The sequence below is a fragment of the Bos javanicus genome, chromosome 18 (assembly GCF_032452875.1).
Source record: "Bos javanicus breed banteng chromosome 18, ARS-OSU_banteng_1.0, whole genome shotgun sequence".
Taxonomy (NCBI): Eukaryota; Metazoa; Chordata; class Mammalia; order Artiodactyla; family Bovidae; genus Bos; species Bos javanicus.
Genome location: NC_083885.1, coordinates 2,979,700 through 3,000,690, shown reverse-complemented (window position 1 = coordinate 3,000,690; position 20,991 = coordinate 2,979,700). Strand labels below are relative to the sequence as shown.

Genomic DNA, 20,991 nt, shown 5'->3' with positions numbered 1-20,991 from the left:
CCAGCATGCACCGCTTCAGGCCGGAGCCCGCGTTCTTCCAACCGCCCCAGCAGGGTCAAGCCGGAGCCTTTGGCCCGGAAGTATTGCCTTTCATCACGTGGTACGTTCTGCGCCTGCGCACACGCTGCGGGGCTGGGGGGAGTTGCGGAGTCAGGCGCCATCGACCACGCCGCAAGTCTACGGTCCCTCCTGGAGCTTTGCTGTTGTACGCCCCTGCTGCGTCCCTGTGGGCTTTGTGCGACAGCGACATGGAGGAATTCGACTCCAAAGACATTTCCACTTCGAAGGACGAGGACTGCGTGCCGTTGGGTGAGCGACTCTACCTGAGGCGAACGGCGGCTTGCCCCGCCCAGCGCCTCGCTTGAGGCACGCTTTGCCGATTGTGCGTTGGCCCGGCGGGCGGGTTCTCGAGTGGCTCGGCGTCCTCTTCCGCCTGCCCGCCCAGCGCGGCCCCCTGGGCTCGGCTTGTGTGGTTGGCGACGTTACGCGCAGCTGCTTCTCGGGGCCTGGCTTCGGCCATTTCCCCATTCGGAGCGCGAGAACCCTACCTCGGAGTCTGACGGCGGTCTGGCATCGCGTACCCTTAGCGACCCTGAACTCTTCTGAAAGGCAGTCTTATCCCCCCCAGACCTTCCGTCCCCAAGGAATTGCTAGCTGGCATCACGTCCCAGATACATATCTTCACTTTGTCCTCAAAAGGGATCTGGTTAAAAAGTCCACATAGTGATGTCCTTTACTTCTTTGCAACCTCTGTAACTCATAGCTCTCCTTTCGGATCTTTTTGTTTTTGTATATGCTTCTAAAACAGAACGGGGCCAAAATGTCACCCATTCCTACCCTTTCGCCATCCTGCGCTTTCCCCAGGCTCCCCATCTCATTGGATGTATCTGCCCGCCCAATTGCTCAGGATAAAAACAAACAAAAAACCCTTGGCAGTTGTCCTTACTCTCACTTTTGCTCCAACCAATCATTAAATTCTGTTTGAGTCTACAAATAAGATTCATTTCTGATCACTCCCTCACCAGTCTCGCTCTTACTGAGCTACCATTATCATTTATGTGTGTGCTTAATCGCTAAGTGGGTCCGACTCAATGGGACCCCATCGTTTGTGGCCCCCTAGGCTCCTCTGTCCGTAGAATTTCCTCGGTAGAAATAGGGTGGTGGGTTGCCGTTATATCCTCCAAGGGATCTTCTTGACCCAGGGATCCAACCGGAGTCTCCAGTGTTCTCCCACGTCGCAGGCGAATTCTTTACCCACTGAGCCTCGAGGGGAGCCCATAATCACGAAGATTCACCGCACCAACATTCGTCTTTCCATATTGTCCATTGTGATCATTTGAAAACTAGTTTTCATTTTAATCGAAGTTACCATGAGCCTGCTTAAAAATAGGTATTTCTGAAAGGCTTATTTTGAAACTGAACGATTTCCATCACTTCTCATCCCTGTCAGTCCTCCCTAGAAGGAACTGTTTTCTTCTTGTAAAATTTGGTGTTTCTGTCGTCTGTTGACTTAACCTATTCATGTTAGGTCTTCTTTTAACGTCTCTTTCAGTCTTTCCCCTCTACCAACACACACTTTTTCACCTTCAGACCCTTCCCACCTCCCCAGCCTTCCAATGTTCTTACCTCAGTTTGGGTTAGACTATTAATATTTAAGTATTCTTTTTATTTTTTTATAATGACTTTGTAAACATCCCGCGGTAATTTGTTTTTTGTTACTGGTCTTTGCTGCACTAGTTTTCTCTGTAGTGAATAATTTTCATTTTGTTGTTGCTTAGTCATCTATATACTTACTACTGATTTGATTCTGAACTTTCAAAATTGTTTGAGTTACCGCCCAACATTTAGATTTATTAATCGTCCTTTTTTTTGAACTCCCTCTTTGTTTCTGACCTGCTCCAATTTGGCTTGTTTTTTTTTTTTTTTAATCATTTTTAAACCTAAGATCTATCATCATGACCACCTCTCTGGATGTTCCATTTAATCTTCTTTTCTCTTGGATTCCCTGTTTCTTGGGTCCCATGATGTCTTCTTTCTTGGCATGTTCCACCAAAATGAGGATAAATCATCAAATAACTTTTTCAACAAAATGGCATGATATAATCTTTTTTTGGTGACCCTCAGGCATGATTAGTAGTTTGGTATGGAATTTTGTGGGTTTTTTTTTTTTTTTTTTTTGGAATTTTGTGTTTTATAATAAATTTTTAATGTGAATTTTGAAGGTTTTTGTCCCATTATTTTCTAAGTTTCCAGTGTTTTTATTTTAAAAAGTCTCTTGTTGATAGTTTCTACTCACTTATATAAAATATTTGTTTCTGGAAGGTGATAGAATCTTGTCTTTGTTTCTGATATTTCGCAGTGATATCCATCCTTCTGTAACTTCTTAAATTTGGAGAGGGACAGTTGTCTTCATTTTTTTTTCAGTAATCATCATTATTTAGGTATTGACTTATGTTATACCTTATGGACTGGTACTTTGTTTTTTCTATTTTTATCCTCTGTTTTCTAACTTTTAAGTTTCTTTTTTGCTTTATGAGAATATTTCAGTATTTCAACATTCCGCTTTTGAGTTTTTTTCCTCCTTCCATAAGCTGTCCGCAAATATCTTCTCTGTGCAGCCTGGCATTGGAGTTGGTGACTTAGATGGCTAGGTGGGCTGCTTTTTCCACAATTACTTTGAGGTTCTTAGAGGAGGTGTTGGGAGCAGTCACAGCACAGTACGATTGGTTGCAGGTCAGCAACCCTTCAAGCTGTTTGATGTTGTAACCAGAAACTTCCAGAAGCCACTGAGAAGCATGTGCTCTGTTTTCTTGTTGTCCTCATAACCAGGGTTGGGTATCAGCCCTTGGATATTTTTAATTTTGAAAAATTTTTGGTTGAAAACTTCTATATAACATCATATTCTTGTTTCATGAGTGCAGTGTCTTAATGCCCTATAGATATTCATAAAGCTTTCAGGCCTCTTGCCTTCTGAGATGGCCCACACCCTGTGGGTTTCTCCCATGACCGCTCTTGCTTTCCAAGATGACCCCATTACCTGGGGCCCCTTTCTCCTTGGGAGATGGTTGGCATTCTGTCTATGGAATGTATCTCTCTCTCAATAAATCCACTTCATAAATGTCAAATAATAATAATAATGATGCTCTAAATAGTTCTACTTTTAACTTTTGTAGAGTAAAATTTACTCTTACAGTGTTCTGTGAGTTTTTTGAGAAACGTTTATTAGATTTATGTAACTACCACTAAAATTAACAGTTCCAAGACCACCCTTACCCTTCCCTACCCCGGAAGATAGATCATACTCTGAGTGTATAGAAACCATTTTATTTCTTCTTTTCCAGGAGGCATACTTTTTCTTTCTTTTGGTAGCCTTATTTCACTGGGTTCAGTTCCAGTGTGTGTTGCATAGGAGTGGTGAGCATTCACATCCTTGCCTTGTTCCCAATTTTAAGGAGAAAACACGAGTGTTTTACCTATCATTATATGTTTGCTGTAGGTTTTTCATAGATGCCTTTTGTGTGTTTTAAGGACTTCACATTGCTACTTCATTACTAGCTCAATCACATAACATTACCAGGTCCATGTTTTTATGCTCTCCATTTTACAGGTGAAGAAACTGAGGCACCTAAAGTTACTCACCTAAATAGTAGCTGGGATGGACTTAAATTCCAGAAGACTTTCCAGGTGGTGCAGTGGTAAAGAATCTGATACTGAGTACAGGCTCACTCTGCTTGTTGAAGGACAGGCCAGTGAATCCAAGAGATGAGGTGTTGAGGCAAGGAATACAACTTTAAAAGTCGGCATTCTTAATCTTGTTGGGGTCTGGATGCCAGGTTGTTATATAAAATTGGAGAGAGAGAAACAGAGAGAAGCAATGAGGAACTAAAGCCAAAGGACAGAATAGGGAGAGGCAGTGAGGAAGTAAAGTAAAAAGGGTCTTCAGTCTTGAAATATATCTCTGGAAAGGGCCAGCCTTTGGAAGGGGTGTATTCAATTCTTCTTTTTAAGCTATTCACGGGTGAGTGGGATCAGATTATCTCTATGAGCGGAACAAAAGCTTTTTAGTTTAATAGTCAGGCAGAGGGGCAGGCAGGGTCCTGTGAAAGTGTTAGTCGCTCAGTCACGTCCAACTCTAGGGTCCTCTAAGGTAGGCTGTTATGGTGGTAGTAACAAAAACAATGAAAAAGAAGTCAAAGAAACAGTTTCCAAGATTAAGGAGTTAGAATTGGCTGCTTCTCTGCAACAGTTCCCCACTGTCAGAGTCCATTCCACAGCCTCTTGGAAAGAGAGAGTGCGTTCTGCTTGTCAGTGGATCTTGCTGGAGTGTCCACCTTTGGCGCCAGTGTTCTGAATGTTGAGATGTATCTTCTTTTTTGTTCCTCTTTGGAAAGTGTCTACTTTACACTTGTTGACTTAGAGATACTGAATTTCAGATCCAAGAGACAGTATCTTAAGAAATTCACCACTTTTCTATGTATGGGGAGATGCAAGAGTCAGGGCTCATTAAAATTATTTCCTTGGTAGGTCCATCACCTCTCTGGGAGCCTGTAATCCTGTATTCCCAGTTTCCTCAGGGTTCACCAAAAGGAGTTTTTTCAGTCTGATGCCTGCTAGGTTTTAAGTATTCCTCTTCCTCGGGGCTCATTTACTCACATTGAAGGGCTGCAATTGCTCATTTCATTTCTCAGGTCTTCCCCTCTTGATCAAGAATTTAACTAATATTTAGGAGACTTTCCATGAACAGCTTTTGTCCCACAACACCGAGAGGCTCATCCCAGTTTAGACAAAAATTCTTGATGTGCCCCTCCAGGTGTTAAGTTTTGGACCAGGCTCCATGAATAATTAAAATTTCTCTGGATTCTGTCTTGACTATAATCCAGGAGACATTTTCCCTTGTTGCTCCTTATCATACAGAATTATGCTATTACAATTACTTTATGTGTGATTTTCTCAAAATGTTTAGCCATAAAAGTTTTGTTTGAGGCCTGATTACACATTGGTTATTACAGGAGACAGCATTTTTATTAATTAGATAGGATATAAGTAATGCAGCTATTAACATTGACAGTGACATAGTGCAGCAGGGGACACAAAGCACAATTTGAAAACAAAGAATAAACAATGTTTAGTGTAACTACTTGTAATCCAGTTGCAATAATCAAGCAACCAAAGGAGCCATAACTGATTCATTGAGCTCTTTGCAGTTTCATTGTACTGACCATGCATGCTTGTGTATGGATTCATCTTTGAAACAAGCATATGGTACTGGTAGGATCAGCCAGGTAGAGGGAAAAAAGATAAATGTTTCAATTTTGTGAGAGTTGGAAAATAAAGAAGGCTGAGCGCTAAAAAATTGGTGCTTTCGAACTGTGGTACTGGAGAAGACTCTCTTCAGAGTCCCTTGGACTGCAAGGAGATCAAACCAGTCAATCCTAAAGGAAATCAACCCTGAATACTCATTGAAAGTACTGATGCTGAAGCTGAACCCCCAATATTTTGGCCACCTGGTGCGATCAGCTGACTCATTGGAAAAGACCCTGATGTTGGGAAGATTGAGGCTAGAGAAGAGGGCGATAGGGTGAGATGGTTGGATGACATCATCAGTTCAATGGATATGAACTTGGGCAAACTCGAGAGATGGTGAAAGACAGGGAGGCCTGCTGTGCCGCAGTCCATGGTGTCACAAAGCATTGGACAGGACTTGGTGACTGAACAACTAGAGTGATTGCTTCTATTCTGTTTCAGTGAACAGAGCTAGAAAATACTTAACCTTAAAAAGAGTTCTAAATTTTAAATTCAGTTTTACCATTTGTTTTCACTTAATTTCATTAAGGTAGTTTTATAATTGTGTGTCATTTCTCATATGCTGAAGATCTGTATTCCTAATGTGATTAGCAGAACAACTTCCTTGCTTTTACCTGTAATATAAAAGAAATACTTTCAAAATACCAACACTGATATTACTAATAGGAATAGAACATTTTTTGGTCTCTAGAATGCATTTTGCTAAGCGTATGCAGTCAAAATACTGTGAAGTCCGTGGAGATGTTACTCTCCAGTGTCCGTCCTTAGTGTGTTGTGTTATCATTTTGATTATGTTTGTTTATTTAAACTTTGCTTAATTTAAGAGATATTCTGAATTCTGCAGAGAGAGAAACACAGAGAACTCTTGCTTCTGTCCCTGCCTATCCCACTGTGTTCTCCTGTGTTCTGTTGACGCTTACCGATAGTGATTTTCCTTAGTTTTCTGTTTTTCCTTGCAGTTTTGCCTTTTTATACTCTATTTATATTCAGTTCAGTTCAATCACATCTGACTCTGACCCATGGACTCCCTGTCCATCACCAACTCCCGGAGTTTACTCAAACTCATGTCCATTTGCTGTCTAGGATACCAACTTTGCTTTAGTTTTAGAACCCATGTATTGACTATTCTGTTGACCTCAAATGCTCATTTCACAGATTTTCCTATGGCTGGCTCATTCTCATCATCTTTGTTTTGTTTTTTCCCTAAACTGCTGTCATGTTGGTAGTTTTTAAGAGTTTTCTAATAATTTTGTTTTTATTAATTTTTTTAGTCATCCTTTTTTGTGGATGCCTCTGAGGAGATTAATTATTTTTTTCCCCCTTTATTTTGTTTGCTCTGATTTCCTTTCTGTTTGTTTTCAGTCTTGCCTTGGATATTAGAGGCTTTCCTCGAGGGTTTGGTGGTCCTAGTTCGTTGTGAGTTAAACATTTAAAACTAAATGGATCTGGAGAAATACTCAAAATACCATTCTTTTAATGGTCTCAAACCAAATGTCCATAATGCAGGAATGGATAATTGTGGTATAGTCATACAATGAAATAATATTTAGGGATGACAATGAATAAGCTACAGCTCCATATAAGGAAGGGTGACTTAGAATGTTGAGTGGAAGAAGCTGGAGGCAAGAGTACATATTGTAGGCTTTTTGCTTAAGACTCAAAAACAGATGAAACTAATCCTTGATGTTAGACTTCAGAATAGTGGTTCCCTGTGGGATGTGGGTGGTGGCTAGTGATGGCAGCAGGGCCCAAGTGGCTTCTGCAGTGCTAGTCACGTTCTGTTTCTTCACCTGGCTCTAGTAATACAAGTGTGTTCACTTTGTATAATTTCGTTGATCTGTGTTATATTGTGTGCTTTTTGGTATATTGTACTTTCTGTAAAAGCTTAAGTGAAGTAACAAAATCTGGTGGTTTGGTAAAATCTGTGTGTGTACCAGGATCTGTTGGTTGTTACCCATAGAATGTGGTCAGACTGGGTATCCAAACAATACTCTTGTTCGGGACCCTGAATGTCAGGGAGATGGGAAATTGATGTGTTTCTTTCTGTTATGTCTAACTTGAAGTCTTTAAGCCTTTTTCTAAACCTCTTTTATTGATAAGATATCTTTTGGTTAGTTTGAAAGATTCCAAGATCAGGTGGAAACATCAGTTTCTTTTTGAGAAGTACAGTAGTAGACTTGGAATTTCTGTTATTCAGTCAGCATATACTGCTAAAGACTTGTACAGCTGTGTCCTCTATGTGGAGCATAGCAGGAATTGCAGACATTAAGTATAAATGGAGTGAGTTCAGGAGAAAAATATGGACTGTCTTGGAGGCCTAGAATGGGGGAACAGTAGCCTAGTCTTCAGAAACAAGGAGGACAGCCCTCAGAAAATGGTATTTAGTCTGGTGAAGAACAAGGGAAAGTATTAGACTTTTTTTTTCTTAATGAAAATGTGTCATCTCAATGTGAAAAACCTTTATTCCTGTCTGTCTGACCACCCTGTTAATGTGATTTCAGGTGGAGAATGTCATGAAGATGATATAAATGAATTAGTGAAGGAAGATGAAGTGGATGGTGAAGAGGAGACACAGAAAACCAAAGGGACAAAGAGAAAGGCTGAGAGCGTTCTGGCCAGGTGATGCTGCCCTCAAGGCCCTGAAGTCAGGGGCTGCTGTCACAACCATTGAGATTGATAGGATTGATCCGATGATATATTTCTTGCTGCCAGTGTTTCTAACCTTTTTCTCATTGAGGGGAACATTTTGTGGTATTTTGGAATTACATTCTTATTCTCTGGAAAGCTTTAAAAATTCTTGACCTTTAATTTTTAAAAAAATCGATGTGTAATCAATAAGTGCACCTGACTTAAAATGAAATTTCAATTAAAAATCTTTTTATTTGGCTGCACCGCTTGTGTGTGTCTTTGTAGGCATGTACATTTGTAAATAAGATCTGTCTTTTATTATCTAACTGATGTTTTTGTCTTCCTGGGCATTGAAACAAAAAGTAGATTGTAAAAAAAGATTTTGAATATTACATGATTTCCTTGTAGCGAGAATAGTCTTAAGCAATTACTGTTTTAAGCCCAGTGCTTTTGTCCTTGAGTTTTTCAGTATTCCATCTCCTATCTTCAGACAGACAGAAGATACAAGTCTTCCCTGTACCTCACCCCCTCAGAGCTCTAGGCAAAAGCAGTGTGTATAACTCTAAGGTTCTCTTCAATCTCTGTCCTTCAGATGAAATGACTTGTAAAAAGTCACAAATAGCTGACATTTGTTTGTTCTTGGAGCTCTCTTTTTAAACCAGTTGATTTTGTAAGGTGATTCTGGGTGTTTTCTTGGTAAAAATAGCTGATCCCAACTTAGAACAGTATATTTGATTCTAAGTGTTTCAGGAAAATGCTTACAGTAGGGATCCAGTTCTTTTTTTCCCTTCCACAAAATCACAGCTTATCTCTCCCACTCACTGTATCATGCGTGTTAATCAGTAGTCCCCAGTTTAAGAGTTTTCTTAGGTTTGCAACATTACGTTTGGAATTCAGGAAGGGATAACAAATTATTTTGCCTGTTTGTCTTCTCTTCTTCATTGTGACTGTTGGTGATTAGGAAGAGAAAACAAGGTCGCCTCTCACTGGACCAAGAGGAGGAGGAGGATGCCAGCAGGGAATCTGGAGGGAGGATTGTTGAGAAGGAAGATGCAGCTGCAGAGCAGGAAAAAGGCGCCGAGTCAGAGGATGCCAGGCAAGAGGAGGCTGACGTGCTGGCCAGCTCCGTCAGTGACGCAGAACCAAAATCAGAACTGCCTCCGAGTACACAAACCAAAGTAAGTTTATAGGTGAATGGGACAAATGCTTCCTCAGAAATGCCAGAAGTTCCCTAGGCAGATTTTCTCAATTTACAAACTGAGGTTTGAGGCTTCAGCAAAATCAAGCTAGCTGCCTTTTAATAGTAACTCTACTATGTGAAAAGCAAAGCATTCCCTGTGAGAGAAAGTCAGTTTTCAGTGAGTACTTAAAGATGGAAATATATGTTAAGACTAGCCAGAAACAATATATTTGGGTGGATCTTTCAGTTTTCATTCTAATGTGAAACTTATTACACTTCCTTTTTCATAGACAGGAGAGGAGACTGAAGAGACAAGTTCAAGTAATTTGGTCAAAGTGGAAGAGCTAGAGAAACCTAAAAAAGCAGAAGAAGTTAAACTCACCAAATCACCTCTTGCTGGTGAAGAAGTCAGGTAACGTGACAGTCACAAGCTTCAAAACTAGTTCTTTAAAAAAGCACATCTCTATCTTAACATATATTTTGTTTACTATTAATTGACCTATTCATTGGCTGCCCTGGGGCCTCCTTGCTGCACTCGGGCTTTCTCTGGTTGGGGTGAGCAGGGGCTCCTCTCTGGTGTGGTGTGCTGCCTTCTCACTGGGGTGGCTTCTCTGAGGCAGAGCTCTGGCTCTAGAGCGTGGTCTCAGTAGTTGTGGTGCACGGGCTTAGTTGCTCTGCAGCATGTGGTATCTTCCTAGACCAGGGTTCAAACCGCTGTCCCCTGCATTACACGGATTCTGAATCCTGGACCACCTAAAAAGAAACATCTTAAAAAAAAAGAAACATCTTTCTCAATGGTGTTAGATATCTGTTCTCATTCCAACCTCTCTTAATGTTTTGAAAGAGTTACACTTGAACTCAAGGAAAACAGTACTTTAGTCTTTGCAACCCTGTAGACTGTAGCCTGCCAGGCTCCACTGTCCATGGGATTCTCAGGCAGGAACACTGGTGTGGGCTGCCATGTCCTCCTCCAGGGATCTTCCTGACCCAGGGATCGAGCCCGAGTCACTTACGTTTCCCGAGTTGGCAGGGCTGGTTCTTTACTGCTGGTTCCACCTTGGAAGCCCCAAGGAAAACAGTGGCTCCTATGTGAGGGTACATGAGAATGGTCCTTTCACATATGGTAATAGTTTGGGGGTAGTATGAGGTGGTTAACTGAATGGAAACAAGAAAATGTAAGAGTTAAGCATTAAATACTTGGTTTGACTTAATTTTTGCCGTGCACGGTGACTTTAGCTATTTCTCCCTTTATAACTTCCTTTAACTTTGAATTATAAGCCCCCAAAAAACCTTTGAAAACCAGGTCACAAATAAAAGTACTAGGAGAAAAGTTTGATTCTTATACTATTTTCTCATCTCAATGTTATTTTTTCTGTTGATTCACAGGTTTTTTTTTTTTTACTAGTTTAGAAAAACAATAAAAGCTTAATACTCTTGGTTGTTGTGGATGAGAGCCACATACCTAGAGTTTCCTCCTTCTCATTTATTTAAAATTATAATATGAAAATAGATCTGTAAGGTAGAGCTAAAGGAGAACAGATGAAGTTCCTGCCAGCTTGATGGGATTACAGGAGTTGGACACTAGTTAGGGACTAAACAACGACAACTTTCCCAATTTTGAACCCGTCTGCTGTTCTGTGTCCATCCAATTCTAACTGTTTCTTCTTGACCCACATGCAGGTTTCTTACACAGCAGGGAAGGCTGTCTGGCAGGACATCGGAAGATGAGCCCCGCAGGTCCGAAGGTGTTCAACATGCTACTGGAGAAGAGCGGAGGGCCGATACTAATACCTCCAGTAAGAATGAAGCGGCTGGGCCAAAGTGGAAAGGACAGTCAGCTGTCGATGTGTCTGGTGACGAAAGTAAACTCCGATGCTGTAAAGAAGAATACTGCATAGGAACCTGGAATGTTAGATCTATGAATCCTGGTAAATTGGATGTGGTGAAGCAGGAGATGGAAAGAATAAACATCGACATCTTAGGAATCAGTGAACTAAAATGGACAGGAATGGGCGAATTGAATTCAGATGACCATTATATCTATTACTGTGGGCAACAATCCCTTAGAAGAAATGGAGTCGCTCTCATAGTCAACAAAAGAGTCCGAAATGCAATAATTGGGTGCAATCTGAAAAACGACAGGATGATTTCAGTTCGTTTCCAAGGCAAACCATTCAACCTCACAGTAATCCAAGTCTATGCCCCAACTCCTTATGCTGAAGAAGGTGAAGTTTACCGGTTCTATGAAGACCTACAACACCTTCTGGAAATAACACCGAAAATAGATGTCCTTTTCATCATAGGGGATTGGAATGCAAAAGTGGGAAGTCAAGAGATACCTGGAATAACAGGCAGGTTTGGCCTTGGAATGCAAAATGAAGCAGGGCGAAGGCTAATAGAGTTTTGTCACCACAACAGGCTGGTCATAACAAACACCCTTTTCCAACAACCTAGTAGACGTCTCTACACATGGACATCACCAGATGGTCGATACCGAGATCAGATTGATTATATTATTTGTCGCCAAAGATGGAGAAGCTCTGTACAGTCAGCAAAAACAAGACCTGGAGCTGACTGTGGCTCAGATCATAAGCTCCTTATTGCAAAGTTCAGGCTTAAGTTGAAGATAATACCAAAAACGACTCGGCCATTCAGGTATGACCTAAATCAAATACCTTATGATTATACAGTGGCGGTGACATAGATTCATGAGATTAAGAGAATAGAGGGGCACAGAAATTAAGCCTGATAGAGAGTAGGACCAGATTTTGGGTGGTCTTGAATGTGAGTGAGGTTCAGCGGTTTGCGTTTTATGTTCTAAGTTAATACTGATCCATTACAAGAACTTAGGTAGGGGAGTAACGATGTTTTTTTGTTTCTTTGTTTGAAGTCATCCTTTGAGGTTAAAGCAGTCATAGCCAGAGAAGATATTTCTTTTTTTTTTTTTGAAGATATTTCTTAAAATTATTTTTATTTAATTTTTGGTTGCCCTGGGTCTTCATTGCTATTCACTGTCTTTGATCTTTGCAGAGAGAGGGACTATTCTCTAGAATTGTTCGAGTGAACTTTAATCATGAAGTTTAGCAACTAGAATTTACAGAAATCCCAGTGGTTTTTTCTTGTTACTTGTACCCTTTTCTTAGATTTTCTTTCTTTTTATTCTCTTGTAAACTTGGTATCTCCTTCCTTGGTGCAGAGTGACTAATGAAGAGGATGCCACAAATGAAGAAGCAAAATCCGTCTTAAAGCAGAATGAGAAAGAAAAACCTGAGGCTAACGTTCCTTCAACTGTGTCCTCAGTTCCTGGTGGGTCAGGGTGAGTAGTCTAGTCTCAGGCCCAGGCATACCTGAGATGTTGGAGAAGATGTCTTGAGTATAGTGATGCCCTTTACCTGTACCTATTAGTACTCTCTTTCTTGTTTTTCATCTCCCAAACTCTTTTTATTGGAAAAATACTGGAGAATGTCCTCTTCAAAAAAATGCTTTTTTGAAACAAATAAAACATGAAAACAAATTCCATGAGGTCTAGGAATCAGAAGATCCAACACTGGATAGGAGTCCTGAAGGCATCCTGAGGGTGACAGCAGTGGAGACCTAGTCCAAGAGAGCACTGAACCCACATTGTTAGAGAAGGATCCAGGAGTCTGGAAGAAGACACTTTTTTAAAACACCAAAGTACTTGAAACTTTTGAAGAGATTTATATAATGAAGGAAGTGGTTAGATTTGTATTACTATTAAGTGCATAGAGGTGAGTGACTTGCCTGGTGGCTCAGACTGTAAAGAATCTGCCTGCAATGCCGGAGACCCAGATTTGATCCCTGGGTTTGAGAAGATGCCCTTGAGAAGGGATGGCTACCCACTCCAGTAGTCTTGACTGGAGAATTCCATGAATAGACCATGAAATCACAAAGAGTTGGACACAGCTGAGCAACTTAACACTAAGTACATAGGACATTCAACCAATGTAAAAACACCAGAAGATCGTTTGCCCATAGGGAAAACAATGCACTGGAAAGATGTAATCTATGGTTTACCTATGAATAGATTGCATATTTAGTTGCTAAGTTGTGTCCAACTCTTTGTGACCTCATGGATTGTAGCCTGCTAGGCTCCTCTTTCCATGGAGTTTCCAAGGAAGAATACTGGAGTGGGTTGCTGTTCCTTCTCCAGGAGACTCCTTTCCTGAGAGAAGGAATTCTGCTGCTGTTCTGCCTTTCTTGAAATACTTGCCAATTAGGGAGGGTGCAGAATTAACAATAGGTTTCTTGTTTGATTCTGAGAAAATTCCTGGTTCACAGTGTTGACACAGAGCTGAACGTACAGAAGACTTCACGTTTAAAAAGTAAGTTTTGAATGAAAATGTCAGCAGTTCGTCATAATTATAATAAAGATTTGGTTTTAGTACCTGCTTCCACCTGTAAGGATCTTATCAGAACAGAAAAAGGTCAAAACAGACTTAGAAATAATTTTATTAACACACAGTCAAGAACTTAATAGTTTTTCTCCCTTCGCATTTTCCATAGTGTATGAGAATTCTTTCTTTGGAGGAAGGAAAACTTAACTTTCTTCTTAACCTACATGTAAGAAGTAAAGCTGACAGTTAAGTAGGAGGAGTCAGGGGTCTCTCCTAGAGAACGGTGAACATGGACCACTCCCATCACTGCACTGATCACCTCTGACTCCTGAGCAGAGCTCTCGATTTCTTTGTGGTGTTTGGGGTGGAACAAGTCACCTATAGGGCTTCACTGATCCTTTAGTTCATTTGTTGCTTCACCCTTTCATCCCGAAGCAATGAAGTTTTGTGTTTTTACATTTAAAAACATGAATGGCTTTTCCTGTCAGGTTACGAGTTTTTTCAGCACAGGCCCTCCTTTTCTTTGCACCCCTGACTCCAAGCAACACTGTACACTGCTGCTCGTTGTACCAAATGGAAACCCTGAGAGAGAGGTTTGAGTGCAGGCCATTCTTGTGAGAAGTGATTCCTGGGAACCTGAGCAGGGAGGTAAAAGGGTGAGGGAAGGTAGCCAGGGCAGGGTGTTTTCCAGCTGGTGCTGGTGGTGGCTGCTACTCTGTCCTGTTGGGGGACTTGGCTGGGGTGAGGAGGTTGGGGCGGTGTGATCCTCCAACTCCCTGCCATGCTCGCTCAGCTGCTTCCGTGGCACTCAGGCCATGGGCTGGAGGTGTTTGCAGTGACGCTGTTCTCAGGGTGTCGTGGTGGTGAGTGCAGGGACATGAGGAAGGGCTATGTTCCCATCTGCTCTGTACTTTTTATCTGCTTCTTCATCCAAACGTTTGTCTCCCACTGGAGCAGCTAGGTGGTGGAAGTCATGGAGTAGTTACCCAGGAATCTAAGAAGGAACAAGACTCGAGTGCGTGCTGCCACAGTGGAAATGGAGTAAACATCAAGGGAGGCGGCTGTGAGGGGAGCAGAGTAATGGGAGCAGAGTTCTCCAGACTGACCTTATTAATAATCTAGGACAGTAGTTTTTAAGCTGTTGTTGGCAACGTTTAAGAGAAATGAAACAATAAAAAAATGTCAGAACTAGAATTGTTCTAAGTGTTCCAATGAATTTAATCTTTTATTTTCATTAAACCTTTTTTTACTCAGTTAATCTTTTCCAGTAAAGATTTCCAACTTAAGTTCTTTTGATGTATATAACTTAGAGAAGACTCTTCGGAGTTTGTACTTAATGCTCTCAGTAACACTGAGCCATCAGAAGAACTTGAGTAGGAGTAGCAGATTGTTTCATTGCTTGAAGTCATCCTTCAAGATTAAAGCAGTCTTTCCCAGTGAAAGTTCATGGGTTTTTTCCAATTTATTATTTTTGGTGCGCAGGATCTTTATTGCTGCTTTCTCTAGTTGAGGACTTCAGCTAGACTGTAATTGTAGCGCATGAGTTTCTCACTGCGGCGGCCTTTCTTGTGAGTGACTAACACTTTCTCTTGTGGGGGAGCACAGGCTCTAGGCGTGTGGGCTTCAGTAGTTGTAGCTCTTGGGCTCAATAGTTAGGATACATGGGCTTAGTTACTCTGTGGCATCTTCCTGAACCAGGGATCCAGCTCACGTTCCCTACATTGACAGGTGCGTTCCCATCTACTCTACCACCAGGGAAGTCCCTGCCAGTGAAGATTCTTAGTGTAAGACTTGAAGTACTTACTTTGTGCCACTTGTGTGGGTGACAGAGTACTGAGTGCAGGAGTTCGTTCTTAGCAAGAAAATTTTGTTCTTGTCTCAAGGTGCCTGGAGGGAAGAAGAGAAAAGATGAGAACTTTTATTCCTTGGAAATCTGGAATTTATAGGATTTTCTCATAATTCTGAATGACCTTTTTGATCACTCAGGATAACACAATGATCATAATCTTAGACTGTCCGACACACAGATTGGCATTTAAATGGAATTCTCAGATGTTTTTATTGACTTGGGAAACCCATACATTAGGCATTTCCCTTCTTTATCTGAAATTTCTGGCACCATCCATATCTTTATTTGATGTTTTAGGAGTCAGTTTTGTTGAGAACCTTTCTTTCCTATCTGAAATTGGACAAGATTCTAAATTGTATAACTTTATTCCACTTCTAAGCCACTACTTGTGTGGCCAATGTTAAGGAATTTTGTTTCATCATTGGGTTTTTTTAGATACAGAACAGAAGCCTTTAGAGTATCCCAATTGTTTATACTGTTGCTTTTCTCCTGAAATAATGCCAGTGTGTTTCTCCCAATTACTCCACCTCCCTGTTCCCACTTTGACTTAAGCGTGAGCACTAATGTGCATGTGAGGTGCAGTGGGAGAGCCCTTCAGTTCTCACATCAGTGACACATGTGGGCTGTGATTCAGTGGTGACTGTCATGTGACAGAAATGAGGGGATTTTATAAAGATGTCAGACTTCCATCTGCTGTTGTTTCATTTGTTAAATTAATAAGGGGAAATGTCTTTGTCTAGAAGTGTTATGGTAAACTTGAATCATAAGATTCAGCAGTCAGAATTTCCAGAAAGCCCGGTGTTTATCCTTGTTATTTGGGCCCTTTTTAAAGATTTTATTTCTTTTTATACCTCTTGTAAACTTGGTGTCTCCTTCCTTTGTGCAGCATGACTAAGGAAGTGGGTGAAACATCTCAAGAAGCAAAATCTGTGTTCAAGCAAGATGAGAAAGACAAACCTCAAGCTAATGTCCCCTCAGCGGTGCCATCACTTCCTGCTGGGTCAGGGTGAGTAGTCTAGGCTCAGGTCCACGTGTACCTGCCACGTTGGAGAAGTTGTTTTCAGTACAAGGACATCGTTTACCTGTAGCTCTCATGACTCCTTTCTCGAGAGAAGAAATTCTCCTGCTCTTCTGTCTTTGCTGAAATACTTGTCAAAATGGAGGATGCAGAGAACAATTAGCCATAGGTTTCTTGTTTGATTCTGATAAAAGTCCTGATTCACAGTGTTGGCTGCAGAGCTCAACATGTAGTAGACTTCATGTTTAAAATGTATTTTTAAATGAAAACATTAGTAATTTATCATAATCTGTAATAAAGATTTGGGTTGAGTACTTTCTTTGACCCCTGAGTATCTCATTGGAACAGGAAAAAGTTAAAGGTAACTTCCAAATAATTAACACAGTGTCAAGAACAGAATAGTTTTTTTCCCTTCATATTTTCTGTTGTATATGAGTTATTTTGAGCTGAATAGTAGAATTTTTTCTTCGCAGGCAGTAAACATTTTTTTCTTCATAACCTGTATCTAAGAAGTAAAGCAAACAGTTAAGTATGGGGAGTCTCAGGGCACTAGCCTCCAGACAAGTGGACATGGACCGCACCCATCACAGCCCTTACCACCCTCTGACTTTTGGGTAGAGCTGTCTTGTGTTGGAGGTAAAACAAGTCACCTGTAAACAGCTTCACTGACCCTTCAGTTAGTTTGTTGCCTCATCCTCTCCCTCACCCCCCAGAACAGTGTAGTCTTGAGTTTTTTACATTAAAAAAAAAAATCATTGGCTTTCTTGTCAATTTATCAGTTTTTATAGGACAGACCTTCCTATTCATTGCATTTCTGGTTTCAAACAACACCATGTACACTGGTGTGCTTTGATCCAAACACAGACCCTGAGACGGAGGTTTGAGTGCAGGTTGTTAGTTTGAGGGGTGATTCCTGGAAGCCCGAGCAGGGAGGTGAAAGGGTGAGGGAAGGTAGCCAGGGAAGAAAGCAGCTGTGTTTTCCAGCTGCTGCTGGTGGTGGCTGCTACTCTGTCCTGTTGGGGGACTTGGCAGGGAGTGAGGAGGTTGGGGCCGTGTGATCCTCCAGCTCCCTGCCATGCTCGCTCAGCTGCTTCCATGGCACTCAGGCCATGGGCCGGAGGTGTTTGCAGTGACTCTGTTCTCAGGGTGTCGTGGCCATGAGTGCAGGGACGTGAGGGAGGGCTGTGTTCACATCTGCTCCGTACTTTTTTTTAACATTTATTTATTTCCCTGTGCTGAGTCTTAGTTGTGACACATAGGATCTGGTTCCCCGACCAGGGATCTGCATTGGGAGCCCTGAGTTTTAACCACTGGACCACTAGGGAAGTCGCTGCTCCATACTTTTTATCTGCTTCTTCATCCAAACATTTCTTTCCCACTGGAGCACCAGGTGGTGGAAGTCATGCAATAGTTACCCAGGAACCTAAGAAGGAATAGGATTTGAGTGCTTGCCACCACAGTGGAAGAGAGGTAAACACCGAGGAAGGTGGCTGTGAGAGGAGCAGAGTCCTCCGTACTGACTGTTAATGCCCTAGGCCAGTGCTTTTTAAGCTGTCATTTGCAGTCATCATTTAAGAGAAATGAAATAGAATGAAACATGTTCTAACCATGGGGCTGCCAAGGCATTCCCTATTTCAGCTATTAATGTGCTTGTACAGGGGAACAACATAACACTGTATGTGTTGTGAGGACTGAAGATGCTGTTGGCTGAAATAACATGGCTTTATCCTTTTTTTTTTTTTTTGGCTTTATCCTTCTAATCATTATATTGTTTGAAAAGGATTCTCTTCAGACCAGTGGCTTTCAAACTTTATTGATTGCCACTCACAATAAGAGTATGTGTTATTAGTACTTCGTGTACTCATAAATGTAGGTTTGTATGATGAACTCTATGTCCATTACTATGTAATCATTTAGTATGTGTCATTTGAAAAAATGTTATGACCCATTGAATTGATTGCAAAATCTGTTACAACCTATATTTTAGAATACTGCTTTAGACTACATATAGCATTAGCATTCTTTGGGCTTAATTGTGGTTTCCAAGGCTTGTTTCTGGTATTACTAAACAGTGTCTGTTGGATTTATTGAATGTGTTACTATGAAAGTTACTTTCTGGATTAAGTATTAGACTGAAAGGCAGAGATTCTTCTGCCTTAGCTTTCTAGCACAGATACTTTCAATTGGCATAATTTTTACTTCTAGCTTCCTTGAGTGCTTTTAAAATAATCCCTGTTGATGCTTAGACATTCTACTTGGAGACAGCATTTTTCAGAAAATACTATTACCATAGTTCTGAAGATAAGCAGAGGAAGATGTGACAGCCTGGCAAGTTCACCTTGTTTAAGTCACTCATGAAAATCATCTCACTGTATTCTGTATTAATGCTTTTGTTTCTTAGAGCTAATAGCCTTTCAAAAATAAGAAATCCACTATGTTTTAGGGAAACCCAGCAGGAAACAGATGGCATCTTCATATTTCAGTATCTTGAGGAGAGTTTAATAACTCACAATGTAATGAAAAATCACAGGGTTAGGGAGAGTGTGGTATCCCCAGCTAGTAGTAATGAGGCTCCATCACCACCCCTAGACCTGAGGGGCCACAGCAGGGAACAGTCTATGGCAGCGGCGATAGAGAGGGCCTCGTGTGAGGAGTTGAACCTCACTTGAGGGATGGACCATCCAGGGAGATGCCAGGGGAATAAATATCCAAATATCTTATTCCTCCCTCCACCCCACCTTTTGCTAGAGACTCCATTGGCCACTGAGGCTCTTGAAATTTTAATTTTCAGATATGCCTTCCAATGTGTCCTTTACATTTTCCTTCAAGAGAATTTATGTCCTTCAAGAGAATTAAATATCAGAGCTTTTGAAATCCCAATTTTAGCTCTTTTGATTTTTCTTCTAATCCCTAACTTTCTTTTTCATTTAAAGGCCTGAAAAATGTGACCTTGAAAAGAAAAAGGATTGCAACAATTAAGTATCTGACTTTGTCCTTAAGCACCTAAACTGGTTTGTATAAAATACAGTTGTTAACCTGTTTTTGTTATCTTTTTCTGTTTTGTTATCTGTTAACAAAACAAAATTGTTATTGTTAGCTGTTTTGAAAATAATTTTGGCAATTAAGTCTTGACATTTTTAAAGGGGAGTTTTCATTGTGAGTGTAAGGCTAACTGCCCATGACTTCATGTGCAGTGCTATTTGATTTAAAGCAATATGCACTCTGGCTTCTGATTAAAAATAGCCAGGAGAACCAATTTTCCAGGGGTAGTCAGAGAAGAAAAGTACAAAGGATCACAAAAAAGTAACGACTTTTTTTTTTTAACTAATAGAAAAAGTTGCTTTTTTTTTTTTTAAACTTAGTGAAGACTCTTTAGAGACCCTTGGACTGTAGTGAGATCAAAAGAGTTAATCCTAAAGGAAATCAACTCTGAATATTCAATGGTAGGACTGTTGCTTAAGCTCCAATAGTTTGGCCACCTGATGCAGAGTGCTGACTCATTGAAAAATACTCACACTGGGAAAGATTGAAGGCAGAAGAAGAGGTCAGCAGAGGACGAGATGGTTTGATACTATTACCGACTCAGTGAACACGAATTTGACCAAACTCCGGGACATAATGGAGCACAAAGGAGCCTCGGGAGCTGCAGTCCATGGGGTCACAGAGTCTGACATGACTTAACAATTGAACAACAATTCAACATATATCTTTAACTGTATTTCCTTTATGTTCAACTTAACTAGTTTATGGTAAAATTCTTGTCCAAAGATGTGGTTTAACTCTGCTTTGTAGGCTGTATGTTAGCATCCAGAAGCTTTTGTATGATTATACACTGGGATTGCTGAAAGCTGATACAGTTTGTGAAATAAATGTATCATTTCAACACTGAGTCCACATGAAGAGGAGCTTCATGGTTTTCTGTGACATAAATCATTTTCTACTCTGCCGTTTTTTGGCAAATTAGATTGTCTGGTTTGGTTAGTTTACCCCATTGTCACAGTTAGACACAGCTGCTATAATTCCAGGCATTGCACAGATATTCAGTGTCTGGCAGGAAACTACCCATCCATTCTCTAATACTTTGTTTTAGTTTAGGTATAATATACACTGTAGTACACAAATCTTGAATGTGTGTCTTGATGAATTTGTATATATTTATACACTATACAAAGTGGTAGCAGTTAGATCAAGATACAGAATGTTTCTCCACCAGGCTCCTCCGTCCATAGGATTCTCCAGGCAAGAATACTGGAGTGGTTTCCCATTTCCTTCTCCAGGGGATCTTGCTGACCCAGGGATCGAACCCAGGTCTCCGCATTGCAGGCAGATGCTTTAACCTCTGAGCCACCAGAGAAACCCCATACACTACGAAGTGGTAGCAGTTAGATCAAGATACAGAATGTTTCTAGCACACCAGAGTGATGCAGAGCTCAGCTAGAAGCCTCCGATATCTGAGGTATCCTAAGAGAGGAGAATCTTTTCTGTTTCTAAAATGTGGTAAGCCAAGATTGGACAGTAGGAAGAAACTTTGGGGAATGAGAGCGGGAAGGATCCCATAAATTATATTGCCAAGACAACACAGTAATAATTAACCAGGAAACTTGGGGATTGGGATTTTATTGTGGCCAACTGGAGACCTTTCTCTAAAGGGATTCCT

General features: G+C 40.9%; 1 protein-coding gene across 1 annotated transcript; it reads left to right on the top strand.

Moving 5' to 3' along the window:
* The first annotated feature begins 5 nt into the window (after positions 1–5).
* LOC133229964 (craniofacial development protein 2) lies at positions 6–20,223 on the top strand. Its single transcript, XM_061386759.1, has 8 exons — positions 6–309; positions 7,806–7,923; positions 8,894–9,110; positions 9,403–9,524; positions 10,793–11,767; positions 12,309–12,428; positions 16,203–16,322; positions 19,268–20,223. The coding sequence occupies exons 1-8, from the start codon at positions 6–8 to the stop codon at positions 19,311–19,313; spliced, it is 2,022 nt and encodes a 673-aa protein (XP_061242743.1). The 3' UTR covers positions 19,314–20,223.
* Positions 20,224–20,991: the final 768 nt, after the last annotated feature.